The sequence below is a fragment of the Arvicanthis niloticus genome, chromosome 6, assembly GCF_011762505.2.
Source record: "Arvicanthis niloticus isolate mArvNil1 chromosome 6, mArvNil1.pat.X, whole genome shotgun sequence".
NCBI lineage: Eukaryota > Metazoa > Chordata > Mammalia > Rodentia > Muridae > Arvicanthis > Arvicanthis niloticus.
The window spans coordinates 26566534-26582699 of NC_047663.1; the positions used below are offsets into that span (position 1 = coordinate 26566534).

Here is a 16166-nt window from a genome sequence, read left to right on the forward strand (position 1 = left end):
TTCCCACTAGGGCCCCAGCGTCACAATGAGACTCCCTGAGTGCAGAGAGCACCTCTTTATCCCTCCCACTGTGGCACAAGAGAACAAGTCCTTTTGTCCCCCTTCACCTCCTTTATTGGTCTGAAACTCCAGAGAGGGGAGGGGCTTGGGTTTCCCTGGCTCTGCTTAAAAACATGGCTTTCTGTTCCATAAGGGGGATGGGGGGGGGGCGGGGAGGGGACGACTTTGGTGAAGTCTCTGGTCTCTTGCTGGAGTGCGAGGATTTGTCACACTCTCCGAGGTCATTGGTAGGTTCTACCTTGATCCACCAGCAGGAGGCGGTTGTTCCTTCTGGCTTTTTCTTCCTTTGGGGGTATCTGGTGGGGGTGTGGGAAGGAAGCAAGGCGCAGCCAGCGCAGCAGTAGTGTAGGGTTGCCTTGGCTGAAGCAAGAGCAAGACCTAGAGCTGTCTGAGAGCATCATAGGTCTGCCGTGAGGAATCTGGTGCTGGCATGCGAATTGGGGGATCCTGAATCCGTTTGAAAGACGGCTGGGCAGGGGAGGTTACGCAGCCGGTGCAACAGCTAAAGAAAGTGGGAGATGCTCCTCCCAACTTCCAGGAGCCGGTTCTTCTCAGTTCGAAGGGTACTGCCTGCCTTCCAAGGGGTGCTCACCTCCCTGGAGGGAAGGCAGCCGAGCTGTGTTAACTGCATAGATAGGTACGGCTCTGAAACCCTGCTCCCAGCCCACAAGCGGATCGGATTCCAGATATGCCCGGAGGAGCGTAGCAAAGCGAAAGGAAAGAGGAGGGTAGTAAAACTAGGTAGGTGGTCCTAACCAATTCCCAGTCCCGCCCCTCCTCCGCCCGTCGTCCCGGGCACCCCTTGCAGGCGATGGTCTTCAACACATCTTCAGCACCTGTTGCAGATGTTGGCGCACGTCGGCGGCTGTTTCCCAGGGCACCACGTGGGCACGGAAGGAGTTGGGCTCAGCCTTCTGTGCCTCCTGGATCAGGCGGTGCATGGGATAGCCGCGGCGCGGGAAGGCCACGTCCCCGCCCGCCAGCAGCCCCATGGGGCAGAAGTCATTTGCACCATCCCCCACGTAGAAGAGGCGCTCGAAGTGCACGCCGTCGCGGGCCCGCTCACGCAGGTATTCGCTGAGCACCTTGTGCTTGCACATGTTGGCGGGGCAGCGCGAGCAGCTGTGCGTGTGGAAGGGCCGCAGCGTCAACAGTCCCCGTGCGTCGGGCCCCGACGGGTTGCTGAGGATGCGGCGGAATAAACTGTGGTGGCCAGCGGCACGCAGGGCACTCTCCACACCGAAGGTGTTGGCATCCGAAATGAGAATAACCTCGAAGCAGGAGCCCTGTTTGGCTATGAACTGCAACAAATCGCCCATGCCCGGCGACAGGGGGATGGTCTCGTAGACAGCGCGCAGGTCCCGAGGCCGTACACCCTGCTCACCCAGGTACTTGAAGACGCGTTGCATGTACTCATTGTAATAGCCCTCGCGATAGGTGGCACGCAGGCTCTCTGGCAGTTGCTGGCCTGGCGCAGCACGCACGATCGAGTCGTCGCTGTTCTCGTCCACGATGGTCTCATCGAAGTCGAAGGTCAGGAGGAAACGAGGCGCGCCCGGCGCGGCCATCCTGCCGTCCTGGGAGCAGGGGGAAGAGGAGCAGGAGGAGGGGGCAAGCGAGAGGCGGCGCGGCGGGAGCCGGCCAGGGAGAGGCTGATTAGCGGGCCACAGCCAGGGTCGCTGGCACATCCAAGACCTGAGGAGGACCCAAGGCTGGTTAAACTGGAGATGGAACCAATGTGTTGCCCACACCCCGCCGTCCCTTTCCTGTCTCTCAGTTAATCGCGCTGGGTCGACGCAAGGGGGCCATACTAGTCTTGAAGCCAAAGGCTTCCTTGGCTTCCGTTTCTGCTGCTCTCATGGGATCCCTTAGGAGAAGGGATGACTTGTCAAGGATCACTCCTTGAGACTCCTCGACTGGGTTGGAGGCTTCTGGTGGTGATGTAAACAATAGGAGGCAAATCCACACCCTCTGCTCTAACACAGCAGAGTGGACAGAAGATTGATGTACCCAGGGGGAGTAGCCTCCTTTTCTCTGTGATCTTTGTGGGATCAAGAATTAATGGAGAGCCAGGCTCCAGGAAAAGCCATTGGCATCACCAAGGCAAGGTGGGCAATGAGTGTCGGGTCTTTCCTGGGCCTGGATGTCAACAAGTGTCAGGTCTGGAAAGCCAAGTTCCTGAGCCTCCGTGGGCCTGGCCAGAGAACTAGGTTTTAGCCCTTGAAATTACCAAGTAGGTATGCAGACCGCACAAGACCCAGGGAGGCTCTTTGGGAGCTGCTGGGCCCTGTGCTGCTGCCCATGCTAATCACTTGCCAATTCCCCGGGAAGCAGGCGCCAACAGGTGGGGTTTCGGCCAGAGTCCGAAGCAAGCAGGTAACAGGAGAAGCAATGGGGCTTAAGGAGGTGGGAGCCCCCCTCACCAGGCCACGGCATACCTGGGAGACAGGGAGGGGAGGGGAAAGAGAGCGGCAGTGGCTAAAAAGGCAGAGGGAGGCAGGGGCGGGCAGCTATGTGAGGGGGTGCCAGGGAGGGAATGTCTGGGATGAAGTCAGGCAGGGAGGGTAGAGTAGGCGGAAAATAGTGAGAGTTCTAGGTAGTGAGGCTTTGGGTCAGATCCCCGTTTGGGAAGTTCTCAAAGGGGGAACAGCATAGGAAATGGGGATATAGTGGGAGTATTTGGGGCACAAAGAAAAGCAAGCACATGGACACAGCAGGGTCCCCCCATCTGCATGTCCCTGCCACCTTTGTTTGTCAGCAGCTGTAGGAGAGGGGCAGAGGGACAGATCCTATAAATCCTAGAATACGCATCACATGGCTTGGCTTTCCGCCTCCTGGCATGCGCTTCCTACCCGATGCGGTAAATATCCAAACAGAACCTGGTTTCCCCGCACACCCACACCCACTTCTTTCTTTTTAAAGAATGGATCTCCCATAGCTCAGGCTGTTGTAGATCAGGATGAACTTGAACCCCTGAGCCTCCTGGTTCACCTTCCCAGGGCTGGCATTAACAGAATTCTACCAACTGAGTGCCATCCCAAGGCCTCACCCACTCTTACTACTTCTGGGGTGCTGATGGCCTGGCACACCTCATTTCACAGTTGGTATTGGAACCTGGCTATCTGTCTCCTGCAGAGAACTGTCTTTTCCACTTTATCCTTTTCCACTTTATCTAACCAAGGGTGGTTAGCACCAGCCTGTGGAATCTCTGACATGGGATCCCTGTTCTATGAGACACCAGGATCCACAGCAAAGAAATTTTCAGGGATTCATAGAGGTCCAGTAGAGAGGATAAATCTGAAGGGTGCTGGAGAGGGCTCCTCCTATCCCAGGGTGGAAAAGTAGGGGTTTGAGGCCTCATCCTGAAGGGCTCCACTTACCCTAGATAGGCATCGTAGTCCAACAACCGGAAAACACCCGCTCATTTTCAGTATATGATCTTGACTACCACCTTTAGAAACTTTGTTGGCCTTCAGCTGTCATCCAGAGCTCCTGAGAGGGGAAAAAAAAACCCACAAAAAGTTCATACCTGTTTATTTAGAGTAAGGTGGCGCAAGCCTTTAGTCCCAGCACTTGGGATGCAGAGGCAGGTGGATATCTGTGAGTCTGAGGCCAACATGGTCTACAGAGTGCGTTCTAGAACCGTCAGGATATGTAGAGAGACCTTGTCTCCAAAACAAAGTGCCTGTCCACTGGCTCCCCTTTCAATACTGATCCCATCGAACTATTTATCTACTGATCTCATGCGTGGTTCATCACACCCATGAAGACAGAGAAATTAACTCCCTTCCTACAGGCTGTATTGTTTAAGCAGGGTGGCAACTGGTTCATAAACACTTCACTACTATCTAGAGGCTGAGAGCCCTGGGCCCTACAGACTTACCTCTGGCACTAATTTGTTCAGGGATCTCACGAGCAGGGCAGGCTGAAATCTCTACAGGAATTTCAGTGACTGGGTGGTGATCTTCTGGTTAGGGCCTTTATTAGTGCATCTACACAGTTACCATCTACAGCTTTTGGTGTCTCCTTACTCCCCCACCCATCCACCCAAGCTGTGAGACCAGAGGCCAGCCCCTTAGCATTGGAAAGATACAGCGTGGAATTGGAAAGATACCAGAGCAAAGATAGCAAAAATCTAGCTGGCTGCCGCCCTCTAGTGGTAGCAATGGATGGCACGGTAAACTCTTGACTCTCAAGGTGACACTCCCTGACCATCCCAAGGCAGTAGAAGCCACAGCCTCTAGAGTAGACTAGGGTAGGATCAAGAGGACACAGGCCCTGGAACCCTCTTCATAGAGATGTATGCCTGACCACCCTCGCTTTGTCACAGCAGAGCTTTTCAGTAGAGATGGGAAGTAGCTTGAGTGTCCCCACCCCCAAAGAACTTATAGCTAGTAATTGGAAAGAGGTTAAAGCTCACTAGCAAAATTTAGCAGTGCTCCAGGAGACCCAACATTGTCGTGAGAGTGAGAGGGAAGGGGGCAGGGATGGTAGTCAAGGGAGCCGCATACAAGGGATATTGGGGAAACTGTCACTGATGGAATCCTGGCTGATATAACCTTTGTCCCAAGACAAGAGTTAGAGGTGAAAGGTCAGAGGGTTCCACACCCTTTGTAAAAGCAATCTCAAAGAGAGGGATTAAGTGTCAGGCAGGGAGGGAAGCAAGGGGCAGATACAAAGATACAAATGGGTCACTAGCAACCACACAGACCAATTTTCTCTTCTCTTCCCGCTTCACACCCCTCATTCCACAGTCAGGACCATTCCCAGGGTTTACAGGTACTATGCAGCATGCCCTTAAGCCAATATTTTTGTTCTTAATTTTGAGACAGGGTTGCCCAACCTGGACAGCCTTCTGAGTTCAGAGATTCCAGGCATGTGATAAATATTCTTGGTAAGATCAATTTTCGCTGGGCAGTGGTGGCGCACGTCTTTAATCCTAGCGCTTGGGAGGCAGAGACAGGTGGATTTCTGAGTTCGAGGTCAACCTGGTCTACAGAGTGAGTTCCAGGCCAGGGCTACACGGACAGACCCTGTCTCAAAAAAAAAGAAAACAAAACAAAAACAAAAACAAAAAAAAGAAAACAAACAAACAAACAAAAAAAACAAGCCGGGTGGTGGTGGTGGTGGCGGCGCGCACGCCTTTAATCCCAGCACTTGGGAGGCAGAGGCAGGTGGATTTCTGAGTTCGAGGCCAGCCTGGTCTACCAAGTGAGTTCCAGGTCAGCCAAGGCTATACAGAGAAACCCTGTCTCGAAAAACCAAAAAAAATTTAAAAAAAATAAAAAAAAAAATCAGTTTTCATCTCTTGTGGGGAGGGAGTCAACTACTTGCCTGTCTTCCTTTGAAAGAATTATACCAGTCCTAATGCTGACAGCTTCTCATGGCTCATAGAAGTAGACACAATTATGTTCTCACCTAATACTAGTGTTTATGGAAACACTACCTAGCCTTGGCTGGCTTGCAACTCTCTCTGTAGACCAGGCTGGCTTTGAACTTAGATCCTTCTGCCTTTGGCTCCTAAATGCTGGGATTAAAGTCCACCACTCTGGTAATCTTGTCTTCTTTCTCTGCAGAGCAGAAAGCCTGGGTTTCTTCCCAGAGACTGAGGCAGCCTCACAGACACCTTGTCCTTGCCCCATTCATCTCTAGTTACTTTCTAGCTTCACAGCGTTCGAAAAGGCCAGTGGCGGCTGCCTGGCCTGCTGATGCAGGAGGTGGGGTGGGCAAGAGAAGCTGAGTTTGAGGCCAGCCTGACTATTTATATATATTTATATAAAATTCCTGTTTCAAAACAACCGCCATAAACAAAACTTCACTCACTTCTGACACATCTGTGATAAAGTCCTGGGCAGTGCAGGGCATTGCCTTTAATCCCAGCAGGGACAGAGGAAGAGGCAGTGGCAGGCGGATTTCTGAGTTCGAGGTCAGCTTGGTCTGCAGATTGAGTTCCAGGACATCCGGGACTACACAGAGAAACCCTGTCAAAGCAACAAAAATTTCTGTGTGACCACCAGAGTCCCTTGTGGGGAATGAGACAGGACCTTTGAGTTTCTCCAACATGCTATAGCCGCCAGGGGGCAAATTTGGGGGATTGAGGGAAGTCCTTTTCTAGTCCCACCTAAGATCAATGTTTGTGGCCCTGATTCCATATCACAGCTCCTGCCTGCTCCTCTGATACAAATACTTATAGGTTAGACCTGTGGGAAGGTGGGGTAGGAGTGTGTGTGTGTGCACTAATTTAAGCTCTAAGCTTGAAATTCTCTTAATGGGGGAGAGGGTAGAGCCCATAGGAAAGTTTGGGGAGTTTTCTACAAGAAACATGCAGGCTGAGAATGGGGGTGAGGACTTTAAAAATGTCAAGCCCTCTCTGCTCCAAGAATAAGTATGCACATCACTAGAAATTAGATCTGACAATTAAGCTAGGATTCCTGCCCTTAACACTGGAAACTTCAAGAACTCCTTTCTTGTTCATTAACCCGAAATGGGGGAGGGCGGACAGAGTGGTCCAGCTTATATTATGGGCATCACACCACATCAGAAATAGGATTAAAACTCAGGGGTCTCTACTGCCTCTTGGAGAAACTAGCTGAACTCCCCGGTTGCTCCAGAGGCTCTGTAATGTTCCCTGTCCTAGGGAGTAATGGTCTGTGCCCTGGTGCCACTAAGGAATCTGGGACTAGGCGTCACCTCTGGGGTTCCCTGCCTGGAGTGGACAAGCAGAGGTGATTCTTTCTGAGTAGGGGCAGGGAGATGGCAGCTGCCGGTGGGGTAGCAGAAGAGATATTTTTAGAGGTGACTGGAAAGCAGGCACTCTGGCACACCCCCAGCTGGCGGGCGCTTCGCTCTAATGCGGGCGGGGGGTGCGCAGCTCGGGAAGAAGGAAGGACTTGTGGGTGGCGGGGAGCTATGACAGTCCCCGGAGATGAAGGGACACTGGGCACCATGAACCTGGGAAAGAAGGGGGTTCAGTTCTCTGTCCCAGGGATTACCCTACCACCAAGAGCATGAAACACCCTCAAACTCCACACAGCCCCCACCCCAACATTTAGATCGCGGTCCTCCCGGAGCCCAGGACTCATGCGGGACAGCGGCGGTCGCGCTGTCTGTCCCAGCTGAGTTTGGAGTGGAAGTAGTGGGAAGGGGGCTAGTTAAGGGATTTGGGGACAGGATGGAGCAAGGGGTGCTTACGGGAATTGAGGGGGGACGCGGTCTTATCCACCCCCGGATTTCTGAGCTCCGGCTCACGAGTCCCTCCAGCCCCGAGGGACTGTGGATGATGTGCTTCTGCTCCGTCCCTTCCACCTGCCCCCCATCCCCGGGGCCGCCGCCGCGTCCCCTTTAAATGCCGGGGAGCCAGAGCCCGAGCCGCGGCGGGCGCTGCGGCAGCCGCAGCACCCGGGCCCACCGCAGTCCCCACACGTCACAAGCGCCCAGCCAATCACCGCGGCGCCGGCGTACATCAAAGGGGCGGGCTGCCCGCGAGCCACGCCTCCGGGCTGTCCCGGAGGCCGCGCGAGCGGCCGTGAGACTGGGCGGGCGGGACGGGTGGAGCGTGGCGCGTCCCGTCCGAGGAGCGTGGGTGCGGGGCACCCTCTGCGTACGCGTGGGCACGTGCGTGAGTCAGTGTCACACTGCTCGCCTCCCGCTGGGCTCGACGCGAGGAATCTGCAGGCAGTCCCTCCACCGCCCGGCAGTCCTCCTTGTCGCGGAGCTCCGCGGGACAGCCGGGTGACCGGCTCGCCCAGCAGCACGCCTTCCACGTGCGGCGAGCTCGGTGCCCTCTGCCCTTCCGGGAGGAGCCACGGCATCCTGCCAAGTCCTCGGAACCCTGTCCCCAGATTACCGGGTACTCGGGTTTGCCCGTGGAAGAACTCTCCCAATCCAGCACCGCCTAAACTCGGAGTTGGAGAACCAACATTGAGCACTGTGGTGCAAATAAAAAACCCACGCTTTCTCCCAAGCCCCGAGAATGCGTTCCTGGCCCCTATACCCCGCTCTTCCCCTCTGAGGAGCTTTCCCTTCCTTCGCAGCCCTCAGGACACTAGATTATGATTAAGAGAGAAGAGGTGAAACCAGCACTTTCTGAATCCAGGAGAAAAGACTTGTTCAAGAGTTCAAACACAAGAACGAACACCTCTCACTTCAGTCACAGGACAGGATCTGTGGGTGAGAAGGAGGTGCACCCAGGCCTGGGTCTAACTTCAAGTTTCCCGACGTCCTCTAGCTTTGAATACCAGTGGTCGGTGCTGTGCTTCCACCAGCAAAAGGCCGATAGGCAGAGGGATGCTGACCCGATGGACCACCCACCCAAACCTTTGAGGGCGACTTCTCCATTGCCCCCGTCCCCTCCCTAACATGCCAGCGCCCCTTCACCTCTTACCTCGCTGAAGTCCGAGGGCAACTGCCAGGTACCCGTGCTGCTTCTACCTTCTATCTAGCCCTTGGCCTTTTATCTTGAGTCGGAGGGGAGCGAGAGGGTGGGTCTCTTATAGTTTGTTGCTGCCTATTCTAGGCCCAGCACCGAACTCCTAATTCTCCTGCCTCCTTGTCCGGTTTGATGGATTAAAGGCCTGAGTCGCCACACCCTGCAATCCTTCCTCTTGCAGAAGCAGTGTTTCATCTCCACACCCTCCCCAAAGACGGGCTCGCACAGCCTTCATCGTCTGTGTTGTATCTGTCCTTGGCCCTTCAATGCCCTCCCCCGCCCCCCCAGGCAGTTTCATGGACGATATAGCAAGGCCCCAGGCTAGTGTGGGCCTTGCTATATCGTCCAGAATGACCGTCAACTCCTGAGTTCCTGTCTCCATCTTCTGAGCGCTGGGATTAAAGGCATGTGCCACTATACCAGTCCTAGGTGTGCTTGCAGGACAGTGGGTAGGTGGCTGGAAAGATCTGAAGGTCTGGACCCATGCTCCCATACTTATTCTCCTTCCAAAATGATTGCCAATGCGGCTCTGAGGAAATTGAATTGGGAAGAGCTAACCACGCTTGCTTGGGGCTATCCATTTGAGGGACCATAGTGCTGGGGTTCCAACCCAGTTTGCTTACCCATGACCTCATACTCTGCCTCTCCCTCATGGCTTTTACTCTCTTTTAAGTAAATAGAGGGCAGAGACCATGCTTGTCTTTGTTGCTGTTTTCCGAAAGGGCAGGGTTTCTCTATGTGGCTCTGGCTGTCCTAGAACTCGCTCTGTAGATGAGGCTGGCTTTGAACTCGGAAATCAGCCTGCCTCTGCCTCCACCACCAGCCAATTCATGTCTGTCTTTATTTAACACTGTGACCCAGACCCCAGGATATTAATCTGGACACTGACACCTATAGGCCTTAGATGTTTGTCATTGCTGGGTCTGGTGGCGCACACCTCTAATCTCTGCACTTGGGAGGCAGAGGCAAGCAGATCTCTGAGATCAAGGTCAGTCTGGTCTACAGAGTGAGTTCCAGGACAGTCAGAGCTACATTTTGGTCTTGGAGAAAAAAAAAAAAATCCGGATTCTCTCATGCAGTCTCCCTAATTTCCAAATTCACTGGTGTGGTCAGGGAGTGCTGGTAGGATGACTTTTGGCCCCCACTAATGACCTCAAGTTTTTTCCTGCCCTGTTCTAGCCCAGTCATGGGGATGTTCACCTGTGCCTCCTGCAAAGTAACTCTGAAATAAGTGTAGCAGCGTTGGAGGGCGGCGTTGGGCATGCTAGGCAACCACCCTACCACGGTCGTATTCTCAGGCCTAAGTATAGAAACTCCTAATGTTTTTTTAAAGGTTTATTTTATTTTCAACTATGTGTGTATGGCATGTGGGTACCCACAGAGACCATGGGCTTCCCCTGAAGTTGGAGATACAGACAGAGACTGTAATAGAGGTGAGGTGGCCTATATGGGTGCTGGAAACTGACCTCTGGTACTCTGCGGGCTCAGTACAAGCACTCTCAATTGCTGAGGTGTCTCTCCACCCCAGCGTCTCTTCTCCCTGAGGTAAAACTTTCAGATACTCCTGTCTGTCTTTCCATTTTCTTTACTTTCCCTTTTAACTGTCGGAGAGTGAAACGATGGACCATCAGCCTTGTGTCTAAAGATGGGGACAGAAATGGAAGGGAAGAGTGAGCCACAGTCCAGACATCAGAGGCACATGCTCAGCACAGGGTCAACGTTCACTTTAGGACTTGAGTCACTTGACTTGACAGAGAGTTTGTGGGGTGAAGAGTCATTGGAGGTGACAGAGCTTGCTCAAGTCTCTGGTGACCCTTGACTCAGGTGGCCAGAGTCGAGCTTTCCCACTGGCCCTCACAAAGAGGCTGAGTCACTTGCCCAAGGTTCTAAAGGTAAAGCCAAGAAGCCAGGAGTCCAAGGTCACGACCTGCTCATAGGAAGGAGGGAATGGGTCAGTTCACAAGGCCCACCTGAGTGAGGAAGACCACTACCCTTTCCAGGAACCAGCTGGGTCTTGGTCATGTGATCTGGACAACTGCCTCTGCAGGTGGCTTTAGTATTTCCAGTTTTACAGAGGCAGAAACCCAGCGACATTTAGAAAGTATCCTGCCTGAAGGCACGAAGTGGCAATCCTAGGTGGTCAGATGCAGATCTGGACTCCTGGTGAAGCCAGAGAGAACAAAGAGGTGGGAGATGTGGCCAAGTGTCTCCTTTAGGCCTTTCAGTCAGAAAGCACTGCTCTAGAAGCTGTTACCAGGACTAAAAACATCCTGTCTAGCCTAGCCTGGACAATAACGGCCCATTCCGAAATTCTCTGTTTTTCCTTCCTATGGCAGCTCCCCTGTGCTACCAACTCAATTTACACATGACAGACTTGCTGGTATGGGATACATCAGTTGCCCAGAGTCACAGAGCTAGGAAGTGGCAAAAGACAAGATTTGAAACCTGAAGGTTTTATTACACATTTATGTATTTGTTGGGGTGATGTCTCCCTGTGTAGGTGAGGTGGCTTGGAATTCCCAGTCCTCTTGGCTCAGCTTCCTGAATGCTAAGAATAGAGGAGCCGGTCACCACATGCAGCTGGGAGCTGAGACAGTCTCTTCTTTTCCCCCTTGGACGGGAGTTCATGTAGTTTAGGCTAGTATCAAACTTACTATGTAGTATGACCTCTGTCTGTCTGTAGTATGTCCTCTATCTGCTTCTACCTCCTGAGTGATAGGACCGGCGTACAGTGCCTGGTTACGTGTGCTGGGGAGGGGCTTTGCACCAGGGCTTTGTGCATATTAAGTGACTCCTCTTTCAACCAAGCCTAGCCCTCTCCCACAACTGTATATTTAAAATGATTTATTTGTTTTTACTTTCTGTGCATTGGTATTTTGTCTGTATGTATGTCTGTGTGAGGTTGTTGGGTCCTCTAGAATTGGAGTTACAGACAGTTGTGAGCTTCATGTGGGTGCTAGGAATTGAACCCTGGGGGCCTCTGGAGGAGCAGCCAAGGCTCTTAACCTCTGAGCCATCTCTCCAGCTGCACTTAATCGGAAGGAAGTGTTCTCTTATGCTCAAGAGAAAGGTGCTCGCCCTGGAGACTAGGAAGATGATATGGAGGGATGTTTATTTCTTTTTGGTTTTGTTTTTCTAAGACAGGGTCTTGATATTGCCCTGACTGATTTGGTACCCAGCCCCCCACCCCCTTCTTTCTCCCTCCCTCCCTTTCTTCCTGTCTGTTTGTCTGTCTTTAGAAACAGGGTCTCTTGTAGGCCAAGCCAGACCCCAGTTCACTATGTTGCTGAGGCTAACCTAGAACCCCTCATCCTCCCTCCTCTATGCACCCGTGCCCCACACTGGGATTACAGCACCAAGTCTGACAGGAGACTCGTATTCTTGAATGAAATGCTTTCTTTTCTGAGCACACTTGGGTCTATTTGTTTTGTTTGGTTTTGTTTTGTTTTTTTGAGACAGGGTTTCTTTGTTTAGCCCTAGCTATCTTAGAACTCTCTGTAGACAAAGCTGGCATCAAACTCAGAGATCTTCCTACTTCTGCCTCTCTAGAGCTGGGGGTTTAAAGGTGTGCACCACCATAACGAGCTTTAATTTTGCTTTTGTTTTGAGACAAGGTCTCTCTCCAGAGCCCCAGCTGTGCTAGAATTCACTGTGTAGACCAGGCTGGCCCAGAACTCATAGAGATCAGCCTGTCCCTGCCTCTAGAGTTATTATGTTTTACCTTATGAGGTTGAACATCCGGTAAGTTCCAGCCTCTGGAACCTTTGACTAGGCATGAGGACATCTGCTTTTGAGCTTTTGTGACATCAAGTCCCTTTGGGCCTTGTTCAGATTCTCAGGGTTTTTTGCAGGTTTTAAGGGCTGGCTGTTATTTATTTAATGGAGACCAGAGATCGAGTCTTAGCTGAGAGTCACATGGGGAGCGGGATTCGAACTCAGAGAGTCGGGCACTGTCCACCCTCTGGTGGCGGGCGCCAAAGCCGTGGGCCACCACAGGCTCGCTCAGAGATTGAATCTTAAGGGTTCCTCCTCTAACTGCCTAGAGGCCACACAGTCCCCTGTAACACTCAGATCCCAGCCAGGTCCAGAGGACATGGTTAAGGGCAGAGCAGGGTTAGGTGGGGTGCCCTTTTCTGCACAGGCATCGGCCTGTCTAGTCACCTGGGTCTGCAACCTCAGGAAGGCACGGCAAGGAGCATTTTTGAAATATTCTGGCCTGAGTCCATGGGCTCACCCAAACATGCAGAAGCCTGTCTGCTGCCCTGGTGGCACGTGGAGCGTTGAATAGATCTGCCCCCATCCCAATCCCTGTGGAGAAGACTCTGAATCGTCATCATTCTCTGGCTGTGGCTTTCACAGGCTTTTGTACCGTGTAATTCTTGTTAAACTACGTGAACCTGTCTAATTTTGAATTTCCCTTCTATGGATCCAAATGGGCTGTCCCATGCCTACTGGTCCACAGAGGGAATTGGGCAACAACATAGCACAGGTCAGGGCTCAGATCTTCAAAGCCAGATCCTTCAGATGCTGGGAACAGTGTGTACTCTCCAGCTATCCATGCATCACAATCATGCTATGCTTATTTGTCTCTCTCTCTCTCTCTCTCTCTCTCTCTCTCTCTCTCTCTCTCTCATACACACACACACACACACACACACACACACACACTTTCTTTTTAAACAAAAACTCAGGAGGTGGAGACATGGCTCAGTGGTTAGCCGTTAAGAGCACTGCCTGTCCCTTCAGAGGACCTGGATTTGATTCCCAGCACCCATATGGTGGCTCCATGATCATCTGTAACTTCAGTTCTGGAATTCACAGGCACCAGGCATGCCACAGTGCACAGACATACATGCAGGCAAACATCCATACTCATAAAAATACAATTAGACAAATATTGACTAGGTACTGCACCCGGAGAGGGGTATTCAATAGGGTATAGACCCTGTCCTAGGTTAACTTACAGTCTGAAGGAGACTGGGCAAGAAAACAAGCCTTCCAAAAGAGTGTCAGGGAAAGCCAGGCCTAATAGCACAGTCCTGTAAGGCCAAAGCAGGAGAATGGCAAGTTTAAGGCCCACCTGGGCTGTAGAATGAGCTTAAGACTGGCATGGGTAACTAACTTAGCAAGATCCTGTTTCAAAATAAAAACTAAAAATAAATTTGAAAGTTCTGGGAAACTAGACGTGGTAGTGCAGGTCTCTAATCCCAGCCCTTAGAAAGTAGAAGGTCAGAAGTTTGTCGTTTTACAAAACTATCTTTTTTCTTTTCTTTCTTTTCATTCATTCATTCATTCATTCACTCATTCATTCATTCAGCTTTGAGGCAAGGTCTTACTATGTAGACCAAGCTGGCCTTGAACTCATAGAGATCTGTTGCCTCTGCTTCCTGAGTGCTGAGACTAAAGGCTTGCATCAAGGCCAGGCAGTGGTGGCACATGGGTTTCATCCAGCACTAGGGAGGCAGAGACAGTCTGGCTTCGACAGCCAGACATACACAAAGAAATCCTGTCTTGACTTTCTCCCAAAAGAATAATAAATAAATAAATAAATAAATAAATAAATAAGGCATGCATCACCATAGTAGGCTTATAATTTTTAATAGTAATTATAATAAGTCATTGTCAGCTACTTAGTTTGAGGTCAGCTTGGCTGGAGGTAAGTTTAGACTTAACACTGGGGAAGAAGGCTGGCCTGAGGGGAGCTCAAAGGTAAAGAAAGTACTTATCTAGCATGTGTGAGAACCTGTGATCAATCTCTGGTACTGAAGAAAAAAAGGTACCAGAATAGAACACCTAGCTAAGCACCTAGCTGGACTGCTGCTGTCCCTGGGGACATCTATGTCATCTGTGTTTTAGCCAGGCAGGTCCAGGGAAGGTGGGCAGGTCCAGGGAAGACAGACAGGTCCAGGGAAGGCAGGCAGGTCTAGGATTGATATTCCTCCCTGGCTGTGCTGCCATAGCTGAACTTTTGATCTTTTCCCTTTCTGGGCTTTGGGTGCACTGCTGTTAAATGGGTCTACTGCTACCCTGCACACTTGATAGGCAGACAGTAAGCTGAGGTGGGAGAGCTGGTGTAGAAGGAGGGTACATTACATCTAACGGTCCCGAGGTGCTAAGGGAACACTGCTCGCGCATACACTCTCCACCACAGAATTTCACGTGGTTTTCTAATGTTAATGGAGTGGTTTGTGATATGTTATATCTCCGCTGGAGAAATGAGCCAATTCAAGCCAGATTAGGTTATATAAAATGCAGGTTTATTGGTAAGCTGCTCTTGGGCAAGGCCAGGGAAAGAGAGAGAGAGAGAGAGAGAGAGAGAGAGGGAGAGGGGGAGAGGGGGAGAGGGGGAGAGGGGGAGAGGGGGAGAGGGGGAGAGGGGAGAGGGGAGAGGGGAGAGGGGAAGGGGAGAGGGGAGAGGGGAGGGGAGGGAGGAGGGGAGAGGGGGAGGGGAGGGGGAGGGGGAGAGGGAGGAGAGGGGGAGAGGGGAGAGAGGGGAGGGGAAGGGGGAGAGGGGGAGGGGGAGGGGAGGGGAGGGGAGAGAGGGAGAGAGGGAGAGGGGAGGGAGAGAGGGGGAGAGGGGAGAGGGGGGGAGAGGGGGGAGGGGGGAGGGGGGAGGGGGGGGGGGGGGAGGGGGAGGGGGAGGGGGAGGGGGGGAGAGGGGGAGGGGGAGAGGGGGAGAGGGGGAGAGGGGAGAGGGGAGAGGGGGAGGGGGAGGAGGGGAGAGAGAGAGAGAGAGAGAGAGGGGGGGGGAGGGAGGGGAGAGGGGAGAGGGAGAGGGGGAGAGGGAGAGGGGAGAGGGGAGAGGGGAGAGGGGAGAGGGGGGGGAGAGGGGGGAGAGGGGAGAGAGGGAGAGGGAGAGGGAGAGGGAGAGGGAGAGGGAGAGGGAGAGGGAGAGGGAGAGGGAGAGGGAGAGGGAGAGGGAGAGGGAGAGGGAGAGGGAGAGGGAGAGGGAGAGGGAGAGGGAGAGGGAGAGGGAGAGGGAGAGGGAGAGGGAGAGGGAGAGGGAGAGGGAGAGGGAGAGGGAGAGGGAGAGGGAGAGGGAGAGGGAGAGGGAGAGGGAGAGGGAGAGGGAGAGGGAGGAGAGGGAGAGAGAGAGAGAGAGAGAGAGAGAGAGAGAGAGAGAGAGAGAGGGAGGAGAGAGAGATAGCAGGAAAAGAAGAGAGAGAGCAAGGAGACCAAAATGACAGGATTACCTAGGGAAGAGCCTCTGGGGGCTGGAAAGTGCAGGGTTGGGAACAGGGTGTGCCAGGGACTGAGAGGTGCTGTGAGAACTGGGGGTTTTGTTTGATATGTAAAATATGGGAACCTTGTCCTGCAGTCTGAAACCACACAGTTTGCCTCTCCTGGGCTGACCTAGCAGGCAAGGGCTAGAGGGAAACTAACAACTTACTTTTCAGAAAAATCTTTAATTAATCCCAGCACTTGGGAGGCAGAGGCAGGCAGATTTCTGAGTTCGAGGCCAGCCTGGTCTACAGAGTGAGTTCCAGGACAGCCAGGGCTACACAGAGAAACCCTGTCTCAAAAAACCAAAAAAAAAAAAAGAAAAGAAAAGAAAAGAAAAAAAAAAAGAAAGAAAAAGAAAAATCTTTAAAGAGGCCATTTTCTTTTCTTTTTTTCTTTCTTTTTTTCTCCCCTCCTCCTGAACACACACAGAGGATTTCTCTCTGTAGCTCTTGCT

General features: G+C 52.4%; 1 protein-coding gene and 1 long non-coding RNA gene across 5 annotated transcripts; one reads left to right on the forward strand and one right to left on the reverse strand.

The window, feature by feature from the left end:
- Positions 1-102: 102 nt before the first annotated feature.
- Phospho1 (phosphoethanolamine/phosphocholine phosphatase 1) lies at positions 103-7466 on the reverse strand. 4 transcript variants are annotated; one of them, XM_034507523.2, is made up of 4 exons: positions 7252-7466; positions 5884-6041; positions 3441-3552; positions 103-1637 (listed from the first exon to the last, which is right to left on the reverse strand). In XM_034507523.2, the coding sequence occupies exons 3-4, from the start codon at positions 3483-3485 to the stop codon at positions 879-881; spliced, it is 804 nt and encodes a 267-aa protein (XP_034363414.1). In that variant the 5' UTR covers positions 3486-3552; positions 5884-6041; positions 7252-7466; the 3' UTR covers positions 103-878. The 4 variants fall into 4 exon arrangements, with proteins under 4 accessions (XP_034363414.1, XP_034363417.1, XP_034363413.1 ...); XM_034507526.2 differs by having other exon boundaries at positions 103-1755; positions 7252-7451; XM_034507522.2 differs by lacking the exon at positions 5884-6041 and having other exon boundaries at positions 7252-7451.
- Positions 7467-7903: 437 nt separating this feature from the next.
- LOC143442689 (uncharacterized) lies at positions 7904-9181 on the forward strand. The gene is made up of 2 exons (XR_013111079.1): positions 7904-8471; positions 8576-9181. It is a non-coding gene; the product is annotated as an uncharacterized LOC143442689 (long non-coding RNA).
- Positions 9182-16166: the final 6985 nt, after the last annotated feature.